The 23,341-nt window shown below is 34.8% G+C and overlaps 1 protein-coding gene across 2 annotated transcripts in view; it reads right to left on the bottom strand.

Moving 5' to 3' along the window:
* The window catches only part of LOC133191178 (myb-related protein A-like), a 28,919-nt gene extending 5,595 nt beyond the window's left edge, over nt 1-23,324 (bottom strand). Inside the window, exons 1-11 of one of the 2 annotated variants that reach the window (XM_061326901.1) lie at nt 23,159-23,324; nt 18,093-18,228; nt 12,314-12,466; nt 11,867-11,970; nt 11,597-11,725; nt 7,987-8,196; nt 7,046-7,149; nt 6,551-6,696; nt 2,220-2,531; nt 941-1,062; nt 489-600 (exon numbers count right to left, since the gene is read on the bottom strand). In XM_061326901.1, the coding sequence (XP_061182885.1) occupies nt 489-600; nt 941-1,062; nt 2,220-2,531; nt 6,551-6,696; nt 7,046-7,149; nt 7,987-8,196; nt 11,597-11,725; nt 11,867-11,970; nt 12,314-12,466; nt 18,093-18,228; nt 23,159-23,178 (1,548 nt within the window). In that variant the 5' untranslated portion in view covers nt 23,179-23,324. Of the gene's footprint in view, nt 1-488; nt 601-940; nt 1,063-2,219; nt 2,532-6,550; nt 6,697-7,045; nt 7,150-7,986; nt 8,197-11,596; nt 11,726-11,866; nt 11,971-12,313; nt 12,467-18,092; nt 18,229-22,858; nt 22,981-23,158 lie in introns of those variants that run through there. The other variant, XM_061326900.1, reaches the window with a different exon arrangement.
* Nucleotides 23,325-23,341: the final 17 nt, after the last annotated feature.

Genomic DNA, 23,341 nt, shown 5'->3' with positions numbered 1-23,341 from the left:
TTATCACGGAGTCTAGTCTTACTTGCATCTACACTTTATGAAAAAGCTTTCACTTAAATTTTGTCTTTGAAAGTTTTTAAAGATGCCACCAAATTTTTCCTATTTCTTAATTATAAACCCTAGGAAGGGGGTGTGGCTCTGTATTTCTTCTTCATCCATGGATGCTTCGTGGCAAGTTTAGTTTAAATTGGCCCAGTGGTTCTAAAGAAGTTGACAATGCGAAATGTTTTCAGATGGATGCTTAAACAGATGAACAGACAGACAGGCAAGACAACAGACAGATGACATGAAATAGTCATTTAAGCTTACAGCTCAGTGAGCCAAAACACAGAAAAATTGAGGATTGACAGAATATGACAGACACATGGAAACACAGAGACAAAGTGATTATTATAGGGTACCTGTAAATCCTTGCAGGGTCCTTAAAATTACTGTTTTAAATAGATTACCATGACACATTTTGTATTATAATAGTTATGTCAGTTTACCATATCATTCATTTTATTCTTCTTGTCAGCCACAGCATCCTTAAAAGGAGTGGGAGTCCTGGGGGTGGCATTCAGCAAGGTCCTCCTGATCCGCGGAGTACAGTGGATGGATCTGTAATATACATTACCCAATGTCAAACACTGTAACAGAGCTGTAATAGACATTAACCAATGTCAAACACTGTAACAGATCTGTAACAGACATTAACCAATGTCAAACACTGTAATAGAGCTGTAATAGACATTTACCAATGTCAACTGTAATAGACATTAACCAATGTCAAACACTGTAACAGATCTGTAACAGACATTAACCAATGTCAAACACTGTAACAGAACTGTAATAGACATTTACCAATATTGTATGCCTAAGATTCTTTTACTTTGCAAAATCATGTTGGCATTCTAACAAATAGATATGTCTATTTACAACCACAACGGTTATAACGTACTTGGGTTGCATAGTTTTGGCTGCACTGCTCTGCAGTGGGCAAGTGGGCGTGGCTGCCTCTCTCTGAGTGCACACTGGAGTTGAAGTCACTCTACCAATAGGGATCCCAGGACTGTTAAGGAACTGCAATACAGGTTCATTTAAATGTAATCTGTGAGTGTAACTTTACTTCATAATCTAACAATCCGAGGTAAGACTCATTTCAGACAAGAATCAAAGTTACATGTGGCAACATACTCTTTCAAATGAACATAAACTATTTCTGAAACTTTTCATCTTTTTTCAGGGCTCTTGATTCTCTTTAATTGGGGCCGATATTCGGCCCCGTTCCCAAGGTGAAAAAGGCACCATTTTTCCCAAATTTGAGTGTAAAAATTCCCTATGTATGATTGCTTAAAATTTATTACTGTAAAAAGAAAATAGAAAGCATATTTTTGACAAGTCGTAAAAGCACTGTGAAGATATGAAGGAAACACTTCCGTGTTGTAAACTGGTAGTTCGTATATGCTCGAACCAGTTCAATATGAAAGCGAAAGTCAACTATAGTAAATTACAATTCTCTTAGGTACGACTTGTTTATTCAAAAACATGTCGCATAATGTGAATACTATAGAAAAAAGATTTCTACGAAGACAACTAACAAATGTAAGAAAATAGACACTTTGTTTAAACAACAGGCTGCCGCTCTACAATTAACAGAATCTCATTCTGAGTTAGTGGTTACTGAAACCCTGCCCTAGAGCATTTCAGGACATCTAAAGACAAACATTTTATTTTAAAGTTCTAAACATCTGAACAGTCAATAACATGTCTAATTAAGATCTACCTTGAATAAATAAGATGATTTGTTTTCAGTTTCTCTGATTATTCTGTGTTTATTTTATTTTTCTTGTTTAAAGAGTTAAAATTATGATTGGTAAAAATTTCCCAATTTTTATAAAAACAATGCTTTTTTCCCAATTCCATTGGCCCCGGCCCCAGTACCAAGAAAGGGTGTGAGAGCCCTGTTTTTTGAAACTGAACTGTTAAAATACAAGTGAATACATGTAAGTCAACAACTTACTTCCCAATAAAGCATTTAAAATACTTAAAACAGTTGTAGGTAATTACAGGATTGAACAAGGGCACCACAAAGTTGAGCATCCTCTCACAAAAGAGCACATCAATTCTGATATAAATTATTACTTGCATCACATACTCATCCACACACTCAAGCCCGTTACTATATCCCCTCCAACTTTGTTGTGAGGGGGATAATAATACACTAACATAAAACGTACCACTGAAGGAGAAAATGGCAGACTCTTGATTGGTGTTCCATTGGGAGTCACAGACTCTAGTTCCGACACAGAATCACTTCCTTTTTCAGGTACATCATCTAAACTCTCTGGGTTTATCTCTTTCAAAATAACTCCAAGTTCTATTTGATTTAACGGCCCCTCCTTGTAGGCCTTGAAGGGGAGACTAACTGGGTCAGTATTTTCTGTGTCACTAGCCTCACTTTCATCTCTGATGGCAGTATCTAGGTCAGCTGATTGCAGGTAATGTCTTTTTGTTATGTTTATTATGTTTCTCTTTTTTAACACCTTGCTCTAAAACAAAGAAAACAAACAAAAATATTTTTAAAATCAATGGAAAAGATTGGAGGACAGGACATGGAATAATTGATGGGCTTGTGCATTGTGCTAATGCTTTGTAGAGAGCACATGCCCCTGGAACCAGTGATTATTTTATGCATGCCAAAATTCATTCACAGTATGTTGGTTAACTTGCCATGTTACTGGTGTTATTCGTTGTTACTTTGTTATTTGTTTACTAGAAATTAAAGGTTAATGCAGTTATAAAAAAACATAGGTCTATTGCTGTACAGTATTTCTTCATGTACATTGATCATAGAACATGTATTAAGTAGCATATGTTGTATACATAGTAAACAATGACAATACATGAGTACACCTCAGAGTCGGTTTGTTTTGGACCAGGGAATAGTCACGTGAAATTCATACTGACTGATAGTATAGCACGGGAAAAACTGCCAGGCTATTGTCAACAAACGGACTTATACAATGGAGTGGAGAAAACCCAAATTTTACCGTTTTGAACATTTGTATGTAAATGCGAGCATGGAACTATTAGATAATGATGTACATATTATATTGTGTAAAACGCTTGCAAAAATGCATCATGTCTTTCCGAGAGCAATTTCAAAAACTGGCCTTTTCAAAACGTACATGTAGTAGTTTTGTAGTAACCCATAATGCAACTCATTTAGCTGATTGGTCAGTTTGCCAGTCATCTTGGGTGCCTCATTTAGCATGTAAATTTATTCTGATGTCACAGAAAATAGTTTCCTTGACTTGCTAAAGTGCATTTAAGACATACAATGGTAATCTGAGAAATCCACATAATTTTCCACCTGCATTTTGAACAGAAATTGTGATTCCACGGAATTATGACCCCATGGAAAAAAGTATGTTGACAGTATTCGTAATCACTGTAATGCTGTGTCACCAACGTACTACTAGTATGACAAAAGGCCCACAACCCTTACCTGAGTAACTTGAGCCAGCTGTTCATTTTCTTCAGATTTTCAAAAGATTTTTTATATTCCAATGAAAAATTGTGACCCTATTCTATGGTCCCACTCTAACCCTAAGGGGTCTCAAAATCAACACAACATGGGGATTATGAATCAATACGACTAACATGACCTTGCAGTTATGAAGAAAATTCTTTTATCTGTATGCATGCATAATGTAAAATTCTATCCTGATTTTAGCCAACTCTACTCGAGATCCATAATTTAAAAAAAAATATTGAATACACACAACTTGGAAATGTTTGCAAATTAATGGCTTTAATTGTGGTTCTTGAGAAGATATACAATTTTTTAAACTGTTGGTTATTAAAATCAGAAGAAAAAAAAATGCTATTTTTAAGCATTGGTCTTTTTCATACACTAGTCAAATGGGACAGTGAAAGTTGTCAATGACCAGTAAAAATTAAAGTTAATAGCCTGAATGACCAGAGAAAAAATTATTTCTTGCCCTGGGAGGGTTAGCTGAAGGAGGGGGGGGGGGGATACAGTAACCAAGATAAATAATTTTGTGTCATCAATGCACACATAAAATTCTCCATATTTACCGTATATACTTGCCTATAAGTCGGTTTTTTGGGAGTTAAATTTTGGTCCAAAACTCTAGGTCCGACTTATAGGCTAGTCATAAAAAGATTAGTATTATCTGGACATCGAAATGTAGAATGGATATATCATATCATTTATGCATTCTAAGATTATACATAAAGTACAAGTATTTACATATTTTAATACCTTTATTTTTATTTAAAGTGTGCATTATGTATTTTTCTTACTGATTTAAAATTAAATATCGGTGTCATTTCTAAGAATTTTAACTGAAACCAGGTTAAAACATCAGAGCATTGGTTTGAAATTGTCATCTGATTCTAACAGAAAGTTGTACTGACTTATAAGCGGGTCAATGGCAAATCCCTATAAAATAACCTATAAAATAACCCCAAAAAATACAAAAACGACTTATAGGCGGACCGACTTATAGGTGAGTATATACGGTAATAAGAAGAAAGGCGATCAAAAGATGTGTATCATGCTTTCTTGAAGTCTCTTGTTTAAGAGACTATGAAGATTTTTTTTGTCTAAGAGTACTATGAATTAAATAAAGAATACCTTGAAAAATTACCAAATAGCTAAGGTACTTTACATATGACCTTAAAGAAAATCTAAATCTCCCCATCCAGAAAAAAAGTCTGATTTTAATAATGCCTTCTCATAGTTATACTATGAGGATTTGAATTTTTGAATGCCACTTCCTTCTCTTTAGAAATAAGATATGGATTTGTCATCAATTATCCACCAGTTTGACAGATAGAAGATAAAATCAAGACAGTTAATTCCACTATAAAAAGGGTAATTCTCAGGGAAAATATACCATAACTCACTAAACTCTCTATCATGTAATTTACCTGTAATTAAAACCTCATAAGGAAAACATATATTCTATTCCTGCTATATACTAAAGTTGTATTAAAGAATTCCTTGATTTGAACTCTCCTTCAAGGAAGACAATTTATTGTTTTACAATGAATTCCTACTCTTTTCATACATTTGTTTTCTAATGAGGTTTCTGAGCCCTAATACAGATGTATTTCTTTTGCCTTTTAATTTAATCATTTTTAGACATGCACAGTAAATGAATCATCAAATGATGATATGCTTTGTATCATAATGATCTATGACCATGGCCTTAGTAATAATCCACCTAGTAACCCTGTATGGACCATTATCTGACTGTATATTCATCAGTGCCACCTGCAATCAGTACCAAAAATACTGCATTCAGTACATTGATCTTTGAGCTCAGAGTCATTTTATTTTTTTAAACATGTTCATGCTATAATCATTATACCCCGTTATGCTTTGAGGTACCTATCTTTTATTTGCAACACCGCTTATACCACTGAGTAAAATTTAATGAGACTTTCACAGAGTTTTTGTTACATAGTGCCATTGTGCACCTCTTATTTTACTTTTTGATCTGACATACATATATTTCGGGTTTCCCACTGCAAAACATAGACACTGCCATTCTTTCTATAATATCGGGGGTACCCATCTCTATCGGCAACTCCTCCTTTACCACTGAATAAAATGTTCACCATTTTCACAGAATCTTTATTTCAAATTACCATTGTCATGTGATTTCACACCTCCCATTTTTGTTTTTAATTGGACACATATTTGAGTTTTCCATTGCAAAACATGGACACTGCCATTCTTTTTATAAAATCGGAGCTACCTATTCTTATCCACAGCTGTTCTATATGTTCTACTATCATCTTATTTGGTTCATATATTGTTCCTTCACTACTCTCTTTCAGCACTCATTGTTCATTCATTGATTGCTATCCAGTTCCTCAGCTTACTCTCAGCATTCACTCACTGATCACTCTTGTAATTGAAATTAAAATGCATTTGTATCATACGAAATTTTTAATCTCCCATCATAATCTTTGTGGTCCACAGTCTTATTTTCTGCAGGGTTAGGCACCTCTTGCAAGAAAAAAGAGGACTTTGAAATAATATTTCCTTTGTATTCCCATGTAAAACTCTGATGGCCAACATGTCCAGAGGTCCACAATTTTAACTAGAACTGTCAAAAATGGACCAATAGATAAGCTTTTATGCATTGCTAAATATTTGAATAAATGGATTATCTATGCACACATTTCATGCATGGAACAGTGCACACAACATATGTAGTTCATAGAACAATATTTTTTCTTGTTCCTTTTTTGTCTTAATTTTATTTCAGAACCTAATATGTTGGCTTCTTTGACCTTTTGAATAAAACATTAATTAAGTCTGGATTGAAAAATTCCCTGGCATTTTGACAATACTTATGGAAGTTTTGATATACATGTAAGAAAGTTCTAAAATGCAAGTCCTCTGTAAATCGCAATTAGATTATTACATCTTTGTTCAGTTTCTTTGATGAAATGTGGTTTGGGCACAAATCAAAGATCAAATATATCGGTAATAATTACCATTTGTAAAATTTTTAAGAAAACCTACCATCTTGGCAACATTTTTCCTTCTGGTCTTCCCCCGTCTTAAGATTGAGGGTAAAGCTGAAAACTTTGATGTCACTGGCGAGGGGATAGGAATCAGCCGTCCTGGACTCTTCAGTTTCTTTATAGCTTTCCCATCAAATCTGTACTCTTTAAATCACAATAAACTATTGCAAGTTCTCTGAGCATATCATTATACTTGATAATAGATGCAATGAAATAAAAGTTCATTATTCAAATCTAAAAATCTATTAAGGATTAACTATTGCCAAACAATTATGCAGTACTGTAATACAGAAAGCATCTGCTCCATAATAATTCTATGGTGTATGCTCATAAGACTTCAGAAAAATATACGTGTACATGTATATACACACTTAATTGTTATGGCAAGCTTCAAATAACAAAGCTGTTTTCCTACAATGAACTAGATATGTGATGGATTCTCAATAGATACCACTACATCAATGCATTAGTAGAGGTCCTTTAAACATCAAACCTTTAGAATATAGTGAAGTGAACTTTGATGGTGTCTTTTTGCTGCCTCCATTTTTTCCAACTGGCACAATGTTCAACACATTCACCTTCTGACAACCATCTGGACTGTTAAGAATGAAATACATGTACATTTAAGTTAAAAGTTATAATTAGTAACTTCATTATTTTCAGAAACTTCAGGATTTAAACATATCAGCCAAGCCTCAGTAATCCAAATGCCAATGATCTGGACATTTCACCTTCAGAGTTCCAGACAAATTTTATGGGGAACAGAATCTACATTTATATTTACTAATTATAAAAGGTATGATTTAGTTCTCAAAATGCTTCATTAATCCAGATGATTTACTTGGGAACACACAAGCAGACTTGTCAAAATCCGTCGGTCCTGTCGGCAAGGCCGGTAAAAATTTGTCTGGACCGATAACTCTCAAGAAAATGTCGGTCCAAATGACCGTTTGAAAAAAATCTCGAGTGAAGCAAATTTTAAAAAGATCGGGTTTGTGGTGCGCAGGTGAAAGTCACAGAAACAGCAGAAATGGCCATGTGGTGACGATGGTCGATTAAATTTGTTACAGCAAAGACATAAAACGTGCCATTTATGTCTCTGATTAAAGATTCTCTATTCTAAGAAAAGAAACTTGTGAGATTGAAGGCTGTTGAAAATAATAAACGGCATTTTAGTGCAGTTTTTATTTTACTTTCTCAGCGTCAAAATAAAGTACGTATATCTGGTTTGACAAAACTTCGTCCGGTCCAGCAGAACATTTGACTTTGTCAGACCAAATGTCTGACAGTGAATTCAAAATTTCGACAAGTCTGCACAAGTCCAGATTAATGAAACTCGAATGTATCTAAAGCTTTGTGATCCTTTGTTAGCTGACTTCCTTCCTAAAATTGATCTGTCTCACTAAACAATCATTTCCTAGTGCACAAACTTACCCTGTAATAAAAGTATTTACAGAATCTTGGCTGATGTGGGCATTCGGGAATAGCTGGATGGGCTGAAGTGAAGGGACGGCGGAATTACTTGGAGTGCAAGGCTGACCAGTAAGGATTGCTGGTGTATATGTAAAGTCAGGTGGTGGGATACGTTCCTCATACTTTCTCTTCATTGTAGAATTCCAATGATTCTTTATTGCATTATCAGTCCTAGGAAAAAAATTAATCTCTTCATCATTTTTGTTTTTTAAATAGAAAGCAAATTTATTTTGTACTACATTAAATATTAACTAGAACTGTCCAAAAGGGACAAATACCCCCCGCTAGGATTTTTCAGAGGTGCCAAATCACTAACATTTTATGGATCTAAGAGGTGTTCACAATTTCCTTATAAACATTTAGAGTGAAAAAATAATTGCTCATTATATTTTTTTCATGAATGAAACCAAGGAACAACCTAATAAAACATCAATACCAATACATTGTAATTACATTGTTTGTTTTTTTAATACATTGAAAAAATAAATTGCAAAGTTCTATCTGTCATCTTTTAGAGACATGGCACTCTGCAAATTGGTTGTTGAAAAAAAATCAATTAATTACAAAATCAAATTAATCTTCAAAAGTTTATATCAAATTCATTTTAAAAATAAAAGGCTGGTCTTCCAGTAACTATGTACTATGACAGACAATAAACAAGAAAACATTGATGTAACCATCAATTGTCGCCCGGGAACAATGGAAACGAGTCTTGATCATCAAACCGCTTCGATATGTGTGAAAAAGGCATGCGTCTAAATGATGGAGACGATAGTCGAGAATATTTTGAAAACCTATAGTCGGATGAAAATCGAACAAAAATGATACCCTTTTAAACTTTATCAATTCCTCAAGTAAATGTTGGCTGCATAAAATATAAATTGAAACCAGACACATGCATCACCTATTTTCAAAAATGTCTATCACTTTAAGAATATAAAACATGAACTGTGTAAAGTATGTTTTTACGTTTTTATGCGATAAGTAAAATTCGATGTTCTAAAAAAAGGGACCTGTCGTTTTTTCGATAGTAAATGATAAGCAACTTTATATATTAAATATGAAAAACATATATATTTTTACAGATTCACTTTATGGAAGTAAATATATTGTGTATCTCGTAATTTATAAAGGGAAAGAACATTCTGATTAACAATCTTTTTACTGTTTAGAAAACCTTTAATTCTGAATAACTTCTCCCACCTCAATCCCCATATACCAACACTTAAACTTATATGTATAGAGCAGCCCGGTCCTCCGGGCTGCAATTACAATTAAGAGAATTAAAGAACAGAGATCTTTAAATTCCCAGGAGATATAGATAACACCTGCTTGATCAGAGATGCCCTAACAACTTCCAACACTGAACTCATTAATTTATCTTTAACTGGATGATGTCCACTTATTACTCCCAAGGGACAAATGGATTTACACTATCTGCTGTGTAATGTAAAAATTGTTTTTTAATACTTGGTGATTTTTTGTTTTTGTTTTAATGAATAGTTTTAAGCTGTGGTTCACATTTTTGCACAGATATGTTCTAGATTCTATGTCTCAAACCTTAGAAATAAACCCAAAATGACTAAGTCAATAAAAATGAAAAAAAAAACTGTAAAATGCAGAAAAATTATCAAATAATGTTGAAAATACCAGGTGCACATCTTCATATGGTAAATAATGAGTGTACAAATTTTCATACAATTCTATGAAATAGTCTTTGAGAAAAGGTCAGGACAAAACCATATAATAAAAATGAAAAAACACCTGTAAAATGCAGAAAAATTATTCAATCATGATGAAAATACCAGGTGCACACCTTCATATGGTGAATAATCAGTGTACAAATTTTCAGACAAATCTATGCAATAGTTTCCGAGAAACGCTCTGGACAAAATCTCGTCTACAGACAGACGGACATGGTGATTCCAATATACCCCCCCTAAACTTCGTTTGCAGGGGGTATAATTAGGGTAAACCAAAAATTTATGTACCTGCATGTGTCACTTAACCTAATTGAAAAATTTGGATATTAAAAAAAAAATAATCTCCATAGATGCCCCCCCCCCCAAAAAAAAAAATATTGAGTAGGGCATTTTAATTGGATCAGTAGGAAACTGCAAACAAACAACCAGGGCTTTCAAAAAGATTAGAAACAGGAGGTACTTTTACAAAAAAAAAAGGAGGTACCTTGTAGAAGTGATTTTGATTTAACGTGTTACCAAATTTTTTTCCAATGAATATTTTGGCTGGTACAATCAAAATTTCAGCTGAGTAAATGTACTGGGTACGGGCAGATTTTGAAAGGCCTGCAAACAACATTTTGTTTTAGGCCCAATTTGTACAAGTTTGGTTTGGATACACCTTGTTAAAACTCAAGGCAGAGATACAGATGCTTCCTAGTGTGTAACAATTTGTTAAACTCAATATACGGCATTACTCACTCAATTCATAAAGAGATAAATGAGGTAAGATAAAAAACCATTGATTTATTTTTCATATTTTGGAAAAAAAAATTAAGGTTATTACATCACAACATCTTTTGTTAGATGGATCTAAATCTTTGATCAAGATCTTTTAGGGTATCCCTTTAACTTCATTTCCCATAAAAAGTGTTTAATATGAAGTCTGCAAGTTACATAAACAGTAAAGTCAATTGTACAGACACACTGAATACTATTTAACATATATATTTCTGAAGCAGGTCCTAAAAATAAATGAATTCCTTTAAAAAAAAATGCTGTCTGGTGGCATAAAATAAGAAAAATAAAGACAATTGTTTGGTCTAGTCAACTCTGACATTTCTATAAAATGTCAATCCCAAAATTACCCTGCTATAGAAATATGTCAAACAACCTGAGGATCAAAGCCATAATTTTCTATTAATAGCCAAGATGCTTAACTCTTTGTTACATCTAAGTGCCATCTCAGAGACAAGTGTCTACATTTTAAATACATCAGATGAAAGAAAATCTTCAAGAACACTCGGGCATTAAAGGTAACAAGGTGACACACAGGTGCAAAGGCCACTGCCAAGGGGATGAAATGGGTACTTTTTCCTCTTTTTTTTTTTAAATAAATCCCTTAAATTACCTAATTCTCATAACAAATTCCTTCAGAGAGAGAGAGAGAGAGAGAGAGAGAGACTTTATACATTTTTCACATTTCCCTTTTACTGAATAGATCTTAACATATACATGTATTTGAGGTGCTTAGTACTAACACTTTTTAATTACATTGGATAAAAGAACCTGATGTTATAGAATTAGTGTACTGGAAGTCAGTGACACAAAAAAGCCTAAAAATCACTTCAGGCAAAATATTTACATACTGCAATAACATTTTCCTTGAAGGAGGATTCCACAACTCGAAATTAATAACAAGAAAATGATTTCCCATTAAATGTAATTTGACCTTATAAATCTCCAACAAGGACGAATTTTTAATATATCAATAAGCAGTAAAATCATTAGACAAAGCCTAAAAAAGAGCAATTCTGTAATATTCATTAAATAGTTTCTGCAAGGTTCTGTGCAGTTATCAAAAGTGTGACAAAGAACAGCTGTAAGTTTACCTCCCAGGTAAATACTTGGCTATTTCTGCCCATCTGTTGCCCAGGGCCCCGTGAAGTCGGTAAATCAGTACGTCTTCTTCTCGGGTCCAGGCTGATTTCTTTATTTCTGGATTTAAGTGATTATGCCACCTACAAGATGAATTCAACAAATAAGTTTTAACATGCAGGATGTGCTGTATTTTATAGTCATTCTTCCATATTCTGCACTCACAACTCATCTCACTGAAAAAAAGCCTATTTGAAATCTTTAAAATATTGTTAGCTGCCTACCTTTCCCTGCACTGTTTCCCAGTTCTGCCTTGAAGCTGCTTGGAGATTTGGGTCCAATGCTTTGCTCCAATTTCTCTGACCAGCTGAATTACTTTTTCATCCTCCTGCAAATTTAGAATGTAAAGATAAATTTTTAGGTAACCATCTGAAACCTCATTATTTTGAGATCTCAATTAATGTACAAATGATGTAAAGAAAGAAAAAGCCTCAAAATGACTAATTTCAGGGGTCATTTTCCATGAGAATATAGTGTCCACAAACGTTACCCACTTCAGTATTTGGATATGTTGTGTAAAATTCTTTGAAGAATCACACTTCTCAAAATCTTTGTGGGTGATGCATGAGGTCTTCATTATCTGAGAGAAAATTTCACTAAAAATGGATGTCTTCTGCTTGAGCTAAAAGGAAATAAGGTACTTATAAGCCCTTTATGGTTTGTGTGCTTACTTCTTTAGTCCAGGCTCCTTTGACAAGATTAGGGTTGATCACTTTACACCATCTATGTTGGCACTGGATGTCTGATCTATCAGGATAATAGCTGGCTATTTGCTTCCAGTCTGAGTCACCCTTGACATCTACAAGGCTTCGTAACTTTTCGTCCTAAAATCAAGCAATAAACTTTAAATGTTAAGTTTATTTTAAATTATTTGATCATCATGCTAACTTCATTGATAAAACATTCATGTACAATGTATAACAATATCATACATATGATATGTACCGGCGGTACGCAAAATGTGCCGTTTTTTCGAGCCCATTCATCGTGTACCGGCGGGACACCAAAATTCATGGAATATGAAAATTTGTACAGTATTTTGAATTTCTCGCTAAATGCCACCATTTTCCTCTCATTCTCGCTCCCGACACACTGGAAAACGTCACCTGTGTTTGACACTTGACATTCTGATAATTGTGTAGTGTACACAAACCATCGCGTGTGAAGGTGTGAACTGCCAATTGGGATAATTATCTTGCTATAAATCCGTATCAAGATACCCCTTTAGGTAGCTTTATTTTTAAAGGGGTACTTAATTATAACTGTTTATGTTTCGTAACTTGATTGAACAAGAGGCCCATGGGCCACATCGCTCACCTGAGCACATTGGCTAGGCAAAAGCACAAATCAGTTCAGTATTGAAAAGGTTACCGGGGGGGGGGGGGGGGGGGGGGGGGGGGATACCTGATGATGCTTCCATGTCAATATAACAAATGGCTTTGTTGTACTTGAGTAAATTTTGAAAAAATTGGATCCCCCATTGTGGCTCCTCCTTATCCCAGAGGTCAATATTTGAACAAACTTGAATCTACACTACCTGAGGATGCTTCCATATCAATATGACTGAACATAGCTTTTCTGTTCTTGAGAAGAAATATTTTTTCTGCATGTTCTTATGTAAAACTTTCGATCCCCCATTGGGCCCCACCCTACCCCAGGGGTCATCATTTGAACGAATTTGAATTTACACTATATGAGGATGCTTCCATATCAAAATGACTAAACATGATTTTCAGTTCTTGAGAAGAGGATATTTTCCTGTTTTGTTCCTATGTAAAATTTTCGACCCCCCATTGTGGCCCATCCCTGTCCCCGGGGGTCATCATTTTAACAAACTTGAATCTACACTACCTGAGGATGCTTCCATATCAAAATGACTAATCATGGCTTTGCAGTTCTTCATCAGAAGATATTTTCCTATATATTTCTATTTAAGACTTTGATCCTCCATTGTGGCCCCACCCTACCCCAGGGGTCATCATTTGAATTTACACTATATGAGGATGCTTCCATATCAAAATGACTAAACATGATTTTCAGTTCTTGAGAAGAGGATATTTTCCTGTTTTGTTCCTATGTAAAATTTTCGACCCCCCATTGTGGCCCATCCCTGTCCCCGGGGGTCATCATTTTAACAAACTTGAATCTACACTACCTGAGGATGCTTCCATATCAAAATGACTAATCATGGCTTTGCAGTTCTTCATCAGAAGATATTTTCCTATATATTTCTATTTAAGACTTTGATCCTCCATTGTGGCCCCACCCTACCCCAGGGGTCATGATTTGAACAATCTTGAATTTACACTACCTGAGGATACTTCCACATAAATATGATCAATCAGGGCTTTGCTGTTCTTGAGAAGAAGATTTTTTAAAATTTTTCCTATATATTTCTATGTAAAACTTTTATCCTCCATTGTGGCCCCGCCCTACCCCCAGGGGTCATGATTTGAACAAATTTGAATTTTTACTACCTGAGGATGCTTCCATATAAATATGACCAATCAAGGCTTTGCTGTTCTTGAGAAGAAGATTTTTTAAAGATTTTTCCTATATATTTCTATGTAAAACTTTGATCCTCCATTGTGGCCCCACCCTACCCTCGGGGGTCATGATTTGAACAAACTTGAATCTTCACTACTTGAGGATGCTTCCATATAAATATGATTCATCATGGCTTTGCTGTTCTTGAGAAGAAGATTTTTAAAGGTTTTTCCTATATATTTCTAAGTAAAACTTTGATCCTCCATTGTGGCCCCGCCCTACCCCCGGGGGTCATGATTTGAACAAACTTGAATCTACACTACCTGAGGATGTTCATATAAATATGACCAATTAGGGCTTTGCTGTTCTTGAGAAGAAGATTTTGAAAGATTTTTCCTATATATTTCTATGTAAAACTTTGATCCTCCATTGTGGCCCCGCCCTACCCCCGGGGGTCATGATTTGAACAAACTTGAATCTACACTACCTGAGCATGCTTCCATATAAATATGACTCATCATGGCTTTGCTGTTCTTGAGAAGAAGATTTTTAAAGGTTTTTCCTATATATTTCTATGTAAAACTTTGATCCTCCATTGTGGCCCCGCCCTACCCCCGGGGGTCATGATTTGAACAAACTTGAATCTACACTACCTGAGAATGCTTCCACATGAGTTTCATCTTCCCTGGCTCTGTCGTTCTTGACAAGAAGATTTTTAAAAAATGCTATTAATTTTTCACAAATTCTTTATTATCTCCCCTTGAAAGAGGGCATGGCCCTTCATTTGAACAAACCTGAATCCCCTTCACCCAAGGATACTTTGTGGCAAGTTTGGTTGAAATTGGCCCAGTGGTTCTTGAGAAGAAGATGAAAATGTGAAAAGTTTACGACAACAACGACGCCGACGCCGCCGCCGACGACAGACAACGGACAAATTTTGATCAGAAAAGCTCACTTGAGCCTTTGGCTCAGGTGAGCTAAAAACATAGGTAATCAAAGATTACGAAGCTCACCTCGACGAAGGTTATCTATAAGTAAGGCAAATCTCACATCATATTTTTTCTAGTTAGTGTACATCCCAAGATCAATATCTATACAAGTTTGGTTTAAGAAGGACTTATAATTACTTGGAAATAGACCTGCTCAAAAAACTTTAACCTGGTCACTCATCTGGAAAATCTAGGTCAGATTCAGCATCCGAAGCAAGTGTGTAGTGTTCATCCCTAGATGCATCATCCATGCAAGTTTGCTCCAGGTAGGGCGTATAGTTACTTGGGAATGGACCTGCTCCAAAAACTTTAACCTGGTCACTCATCTGGAAAATCTAGGTCAGATTCAGCATCCGAAGCAAGTGTGGTAGTGTCCATCCCTAGATGCATCATCCATGCAAGTTTGGTTCAGGTAGGGCTTATAGTTACTTGGGAAAGGATCTGCTCCAAAAACTTTAACCTGGTCACTCATCTGGAAAATCTAGGTTAGATTCAGCATCCGAAGGAAGTGTGGTAGTGTCCATCCCTAGATGCATCATCCATGCAAGTTTGGTCCAGGTAGGGCTTATAGTTACTTGGGAATGGATCTGCTCCAAAAACTTTAACCTGGTCACTCATCTGGAAAAATCTAGGTCAGATCCAGCATCCGAAGCAAGTGTGGTAGTGTCCATCCCTAGATGCATCATCCATGCAAGTTTGGTCCAGGTAGGGCGTATAGTTACTTGGGAATGGATCTGCTCCAAAAACTTTAACCTGGTCACTCATCTGGAAAATCTAGGTCAGATCCAGCATCCGAAGCAAGTGTGTAGTGTTCATCCCTAGATGCATCATCCATGCAAGTTTGGTCCAGGTAGGGCGCATAGTTACTTGGGAATGGACCTGCTCCAAAAACTTTAACCTGGTCACTCATCTGGAAAATCTAGGTCAGATCCAGCATCCGAAGCAAGTGTGGTAGTGTCCATCCCTAGATGCATCATCCATGCAAGTTTGGTCCAGGTAGGGCGTATAGTTACTTGGGAATGGATCTGCTCCAAAAACTTTAACCTGGTCACTCATCTGGAAAATCTAGGTCAGATCCAGCATCCGAAGCAAGTGTGGTAGTGTCCATCCCTAGATGCATCATCCATACAAGTTTGGTTCAGGTGGGGCGTATAGTTCCTTGGGAATGGACCTGCTCCAAAAATTTTAACTTGGTCACTCATCTGGAAAATCTAGGTTAGATCCAGCATCTGAAGCAAGTGTGGCAGTGTCCATTCTAGATGCATCATCCATGCAAGTTTGGTCCAGGTAGGGCTTATAGTAACTTAGGAATGGGACTTGCTCCTAAAACTTTAACCGGGACGCCGACGCTAACGCCGACGCCGACGCCGGGGGTATAGCATAAGCTCATCTCGACTTCGTCGAGGTGAGCTAAAAATTAAGCCAACTTCTAAAGTTGATATACATGACTTAATATACATGAATCTGACCCAGATCTCCATAGGTATAAAATATACGATGTTTATTACCATGATTACGATGAAATAAAGGATATAGTTTTAAGTTTTTATGTGCTGAAATTTATGTATGATTGTATTTGCTGCTGTTATTTAGCATTGCTGATGTATATATCAGTAATATGAACAAGATGTAAATTAGTGACATTGACTCTCACGTTAATACTATATAAAGCTGACAAACAAACTATCATCTAAACTAGCTTAATTTATAGTCGATTCACAAGAACATTGTGATTATAAAACACAATATATGAAATTTTAAAACATTCAAAGCTCATTACAACTTTTAAAATAAGACATTTGCAACAATATATATTTGTTGGTTTAGAAATAAGGTGCTTATCAGAAGAATTTATGCGATATTTTACATCGTTTTTTGTACCGTTTTTTGATAGGCAGTGTACAGTTTTTTCACCCAAATTCCAGTTTTTTTTATGGCTCCTGTACAGTTTTGTGGTCTTTGACTTATCACATGTATGCAATATAATGCTTATAGTGTTGGAAAAAGTTACAATAATTGTGAAAAGCAATCTCTTTATAATATTTGTTAAAAGCAACCTCTTTTGTTTCTCTTTATTAACTTGTCATAATGTTCTGATACATGTATCATCATGATTACAGAAAAATTAGTAAAACTAGTCAAATGCAAGTATTAAAAACTTGCTCGATTAATGTTATCATGTATATAATGCTTATGAGTTTTGAATGTCATGATCTTTGTTCAACATCTGTGACTTAAATTTATTAACTTTTATATTATACCTAGTAATAAATACACTGATTACACGTTGTGCAATCACATATCAGATCGGCATGCAAAAATGTATATCAAAACAAAAAATTTTCATTTTACTGAAATACCGTAATCCAACTATTATTCATGTCAACTTTTATTCGCGATTCATCAGTTTGAAATCAATCCAAGACAACTAATTTTCTCGACTGAGGAAACATTCTCTACAAATACAAAGCAAAATAAATGGTTCGCAGCGATTAATATCCGTGAGATAAAGTAGGTCACAAAACTCGCGAATATTTCTCGCACGCAAATAAAAATTGGTTTACAGTATACAAGAAATACATTTCATGTACCTAACATTTGTTAACATAACAAGATTCATAATGACCTAAAAGTAGCTCCTTTTAATTTTTATTAATGAAAAAAAAGTTGAATGAATTTTAATTATTACATGCACCAAACACTCTTTCATGTGAAAAGCAAAAACAAAATATATAAACTCACATATAATATTAAATATTTTAAATATATAACTAGAACACTACATGCTTAAAACCATATGTCAAATCAGCCACAGGGTCCCATATATCTGCCTTCGGACTGATATGACACGGATTTTAGCATATACCAGTAATACTCTCTATAAATACCATAATATATGTGTACCATTCTTTGCAATGTCTTTTTTTTTTAATTTCTTATTTTTAAAAATATCAAAAAACAACTTCAGGATTACCTCTTCAGTTGTCCACCTTCCCTTATTAATAATTTTCTTGCTTGTAAAAAGCTGACTGTTGTAGTCGTGATCAACTAACTCAGAATCACTCGATTCCTCACCACTGCTGTAGGACTGTCTGCTGTAACTGGCAGAACTGAAATGTAATCATTCATTTACTGTCTTCTCAATATTAGAAGGGTTTTTCTATTCTACACTGTTTTAGTACCGTAAATACATCCCACTGACTTGTATTAAATTTATTTTAAAATTAAGACTCTTTGAGCTAGGGTTGGGCCTTATTCAAAGATTGAAATTGGTGGCCAGAATCAAATAGGTTTAAAATCAACAGTACACTTACATCTGCATCTTATATGTGATAATTAAAGATGCAAACTTAGTATAATCCAGTAAATCAGGGTTGCAAATAGCCAATCACCCAAATGTTAGTAATTTTGTCTGTGGGCGACCGACTCTTGAGGATGTAATCCCCCCATGGCGAATAAGAATTTTATTGCAGCTTTTCCAGAACCTGATCATGCTTTGATGCAATTTCATTTCACTGCTTCCTACCTACAAATTGTTCTCTAGACCCTGAATTGCCTAAATATTATAACTTTAAGAGGTCTCAAAATCAAGGAAAACATAAATTTTCATGCAATTTCATTTATTCATGGTGTCTCGATCATTCGGGAAATGAAAAACTGTGGAAGCAAAGTATACTTCTAAGAAATAAAATACAACTAGAACTGTCCAAAAGGGACAAATACCCCCCACTGGGTTTTTCAGAGAAAGTACCAAATCACTAATGTTTTCTAGATGTGAGAGGTGTTCACAATTTCCTTAAACATTTACATTGAAAATTTAATTACTCATTATATATTTTTATACGTCCGTCTTACGACGGGACGTATTATGTTATAGCGTTCATGTTTGTCCGTCCGTAAGCTTTTTCATGTCCGGCTCATAACTTTAATACTATTATGCCTAGAATTATCAAACTTTGTCAGCTGATACATCTAGGGTAGAAGGTGTGTCGCACATTAAAACCATGTCGTTCTGACCTTTAATAAAGACGCTATGGCCAAATATGGAAAAATCATAACTAGAAAACCATTAGACTTAGAATCAAAAAACTATGTCTTTTAACTTTTAAATTACACAATCCCAAAAGATGTCAGAGTATTGCAGTATCTTTATTAAAAAAGTGTTAAATCAAGAAAATACTAGTCTTATTTTTTTCATTATGTTCTTTACAGCAATCTGTAACAACAAAAATTCCACCTCTCCCATGGGTGTAATGATCAGGCACTGGTCAAGGAAAATTTTGATAGCAGAAAATTGCATGTCAAATTAGAGAGAAATTAATGAGTTTAGTGTGAGGAGATAACTGGCAGTGCATCTCTGATCAAGCAGGTGTTATCTACATCTCTTGGGAAATGGGCAAAAGGAATCAGTCTCTTAATTAATTGCTTTTGTTGTATTGAATTGTTCTTGTTGGCTAGTCTTACTTTCAAGATAAATTTGATGTAATTAAAACTAATTTGATATTGTATATAATAATTAAAACTTATATGATATTGTATAATATAATTTAAACTAATTATTTATTGTACATTTTTTATTTGAATTTTTATATCTTTACAACAAATTGCAGACTGCCTTGTCTCGCTAAGATGTCATTCAAACAATTGAATCTAAACTGTTTATGATAATTTAACAATATTTGATGGGCGTATCATGCTGTGGTGGGGCACTTTATTAAATGAATGAAACTAAGGTGCAGCCTAATAAAACATCAACACTAATAATTACAGTGTTTTTTATTACATTGAAAAAATAGTTTGCAACTATCTGCCATCTTTGTGAGACATGACACACAGCAAATTGATTGTTGAAAAAAAATATCATAATTAATTATAGAAAATCAAATTGATTTTAATACCTTTATATCAAACTCATTTTAAAAATAAAAGGCTGGTTTTAGTAACTATGTATTTTGACAGACATAAATTACAATTAAGAGACTTATACAACAGAGATCTTTATTTCTTTCTGCCCAATTCCCCTGAGATATAGATAAGACCTGCTTGATCAGAGATGCCCTAACAGCTTCCCACACTGAACTCATTAATTAATCTTTAACTGGATGCATGTCCACTCATTACTCCCAAGGGACAAATGGATTTACACTATCTGCTGTGTAATGTAAAAACTGTTTTTAATACTTTGTGTTTTTTTTTTAGCTCTAATGAGTAGTTTTAAGCTGTAGTTCACATTTTTGTACAGATGTTCTAGATTCTATGTCTCAAACCTTAGACATGAACCCAAAATGACTAAGTCCAGGGTTCTCACTAGGATTTTTCTAACTTGAGTCCCAGGACTCAAGGTTTCTGAGAAGGTTGCGTCCCAGCTAAATTTGATGCGTCCCAGAAAAATTATGTTGAGTCCCAACTAAATTATTGCAGTATCCTTCCATCCAAACATCAATGAAAATTATCTTTATCATTTTATCAGTTTGTTTACGCAGTATAAACATATTCAAGTATATAAACTGGTAATGCATTCAAGCTATATTCTAAAATACACGCGTAATCAATTGCCATAAATATAACTTGGTGTTTATAAAGCTAAAATTAACTGTTGCATAATCAATTAGTATCCAGAAGTTGACTGTATACAATCACAGGTGTCATGTGCAATGAAGCGTAACTAATCCTGTCGGTCGTATGCACTGGGTGAAATTCACGAGATAATCAAGCCGCATTGTGTATACAAGCAGTAATTATGGTTTCTACATGTAGATAACACTCAAGATTCAAAAGTGTTTTTAAAAAAAAAACTGCAGTATGTTTACAGCTGTCGGAGTTTGGCATGCAACACTATTATGACTATGGACTAATAAACATGAAATATCTTATGATCAATCCCTGTTTTAAAAAAAGAGAAGTAAGTATAAGAAAAGTTGTTTCTTGGATAAACTTTATGATAGTTACAGGAAGGTTTCGATTAAATATTTCTTTGGCAAATCCTAACATCTAAATTCCCCGTTTTCGAAATCACCCGAATTTTCTCGCTAACGAGGACGCGTCCGATCATGAGTCCGCGGACGCATCGTTTTTAAGAACCTTGCGTCCCAAGTAATTTTGCTGCGTCTAGGACGCAGATTCTTGCGTTAATGAGAACCCTGTAAGTCAATAAAAAAAAAAAAAAACACCTGTAAAATGCAGAAAAATTATCAAATAACGTTGAAAATACCAGGTGCACATCTTCATATGGTAAATAATAAGTGTACAAATTTTCATACAAATCTATGCAATAGTCTCTGGGAACAGATCCAGACAAAACCACATAATAAAAATGAAAAAAACACCTGTAAAATGCAAAATAATTATCTAATCATAATGAAAATACCAGGTGCACACCTTCATATGGTGAATAATAAGTGTACAAATTTTCAGACAAATCCTTCCAACAGTTTCCAAGAAATGGTCCGGACAAAATCTCGTCTACAGACAGACGGACAGACAGACGGACAGATAGACGGACATGCTGATTCCAATATACCCCCCCTAAACTTAGTTTGCGGGGGGTATAAAAAGATTGAGATTTTTTTTTACAAAGTAGAGAAAATGTGGATCCCAAAACATTAATGTGGGCTAGTAAAACTTGTAAATTTGGGGGCCCACATCACATGGCCTCTAAGGTTTTAAATGTTATTTACAACCCTGAAATGATCTTTTGTGCAATATGAAATCCACATATTTTCCTCTACTCCAATGACATAATATTAATAACTAAAACTGTGGGCTGGGATGTCAGTTTGGCTATATTTATTGGATAAACTAGGGTGAAATGGTTAAAGAAGAATAGTGAGTTGCAAAATCATTTTTTCCCCTACATTTTTTGTTTTTTACTGACATTCTACTTCCTAAGTCAATATTACATCCCTGCACACACCAGCAGAGTGCATCTCTCTCAAAGCAGGATTTTTTTTCTTTTAGTACAAAAGTAGCGTTACCAACTTTTTATTTAAAAAATCCCACTGACATCATTACGTATATACATATATATATATATATATATATATATATATATATATATATATATATATATATATAATATATTATATATTATACATATGTAACGGGACCCCTGCATCACTAGTCAGGTGCTCTACCCACTGAGCTATCCAGGCCGATATCCACGGCCCAAACCATTACATTCCTCCCTCCTTAAATTGTCTTCGCCCTCAAAGACACAACCCAAGTTCTTATTAACCTCTGGCAGGACTTTCACCTGCAAGTCCAGGGGTGGTCAACGGCACCAAATCTGTAACAGGAAAGGAGAAAATGTATGGCTGGACCGGGAATTTGAACCCGGGACCCCTGCATCACTAGTCAGGTGCTATACCGACTGAGCTACCCAGGCCGATATCCACGGCCCAAACCATTACATACATATATAAACAACACTGAATTTTGGTTGTCAGACATATGCCACTTTTCTTTAAATAAAAATAAGAGTCATGACTTTTATCATACTTCAGTCTTTGGATTCAAATTCCAATTCAGCCATCAACCAAAAGCATATTTAAAGAAAACAGTTATCATTATAATCAAAAAACATTGCTACACATACAAAAGCAATGTCTTAACATTTCCGTTCATCTGATATCATGTCAATGATCATGATGATGACCCCAGGGAGCATATTGCATATAAATGCACCACCTGCTCCAATTTACACTTGTCAGCATACATATGAAAAAACATAATATAATTAACCTGACATAAACATGTCCATATTTGTATGAGGGCAAAATTTCCATCTTTGCTCAAATAGAATGGTGCTTCCTCATCATTAATTTCGCAAACACGCGATGGCATTCCAGATCAGCTGTTGAACGCGTCAAAATGACGTCATAATACTTTCCCCCTCAAGTTTAGCGCCAATATGTAAGAGGAACGACGAACAATTCAAAAACATGTCCAAATTATGTCATTCTTTAACCAATGTCATTTTAACTTGCAAACACACAGAGCTGTATTCATCAGAATAACCCAACATCAATGAAATTTACCTACCTGTCAGACAGATCACACATGTCCACTTGATGTAGACAATTTGGTTACACTTGCCATCACCATTTATTGAAATTTCTCCAAAATTAATCGTTTAGCATTATTCTCGTAACTTTATCGAAATGTTGATTGCTTTATACAAACACCAAATTGCGCGCGGAGGATCTACGATTGGTCCATAAAGCG

This window comes from Saccostrea echinata, unplaced genomic scaffold (assembly GCF_033153115.1).
Source record: "Saccostrea echinata isolate AGI-Se365-2 ecotype Australia unplaced genomic scaffold, CSIRO_AGI_Sech_v1 ptg000023l, whole genome shotgun sequence".
NCBI classification, from domain to species: domain Eukaryota; kingdom Metazoa; phylum Mollusca; class Bivalvia; order Ostreida; family Ostreidae; genus Saccostrea; species Saccostrea echinata.
Note: the sequence above shows the minus strand (reverse complement) of the source record. Positions and strands in the feature narration are given on the sequence as shown.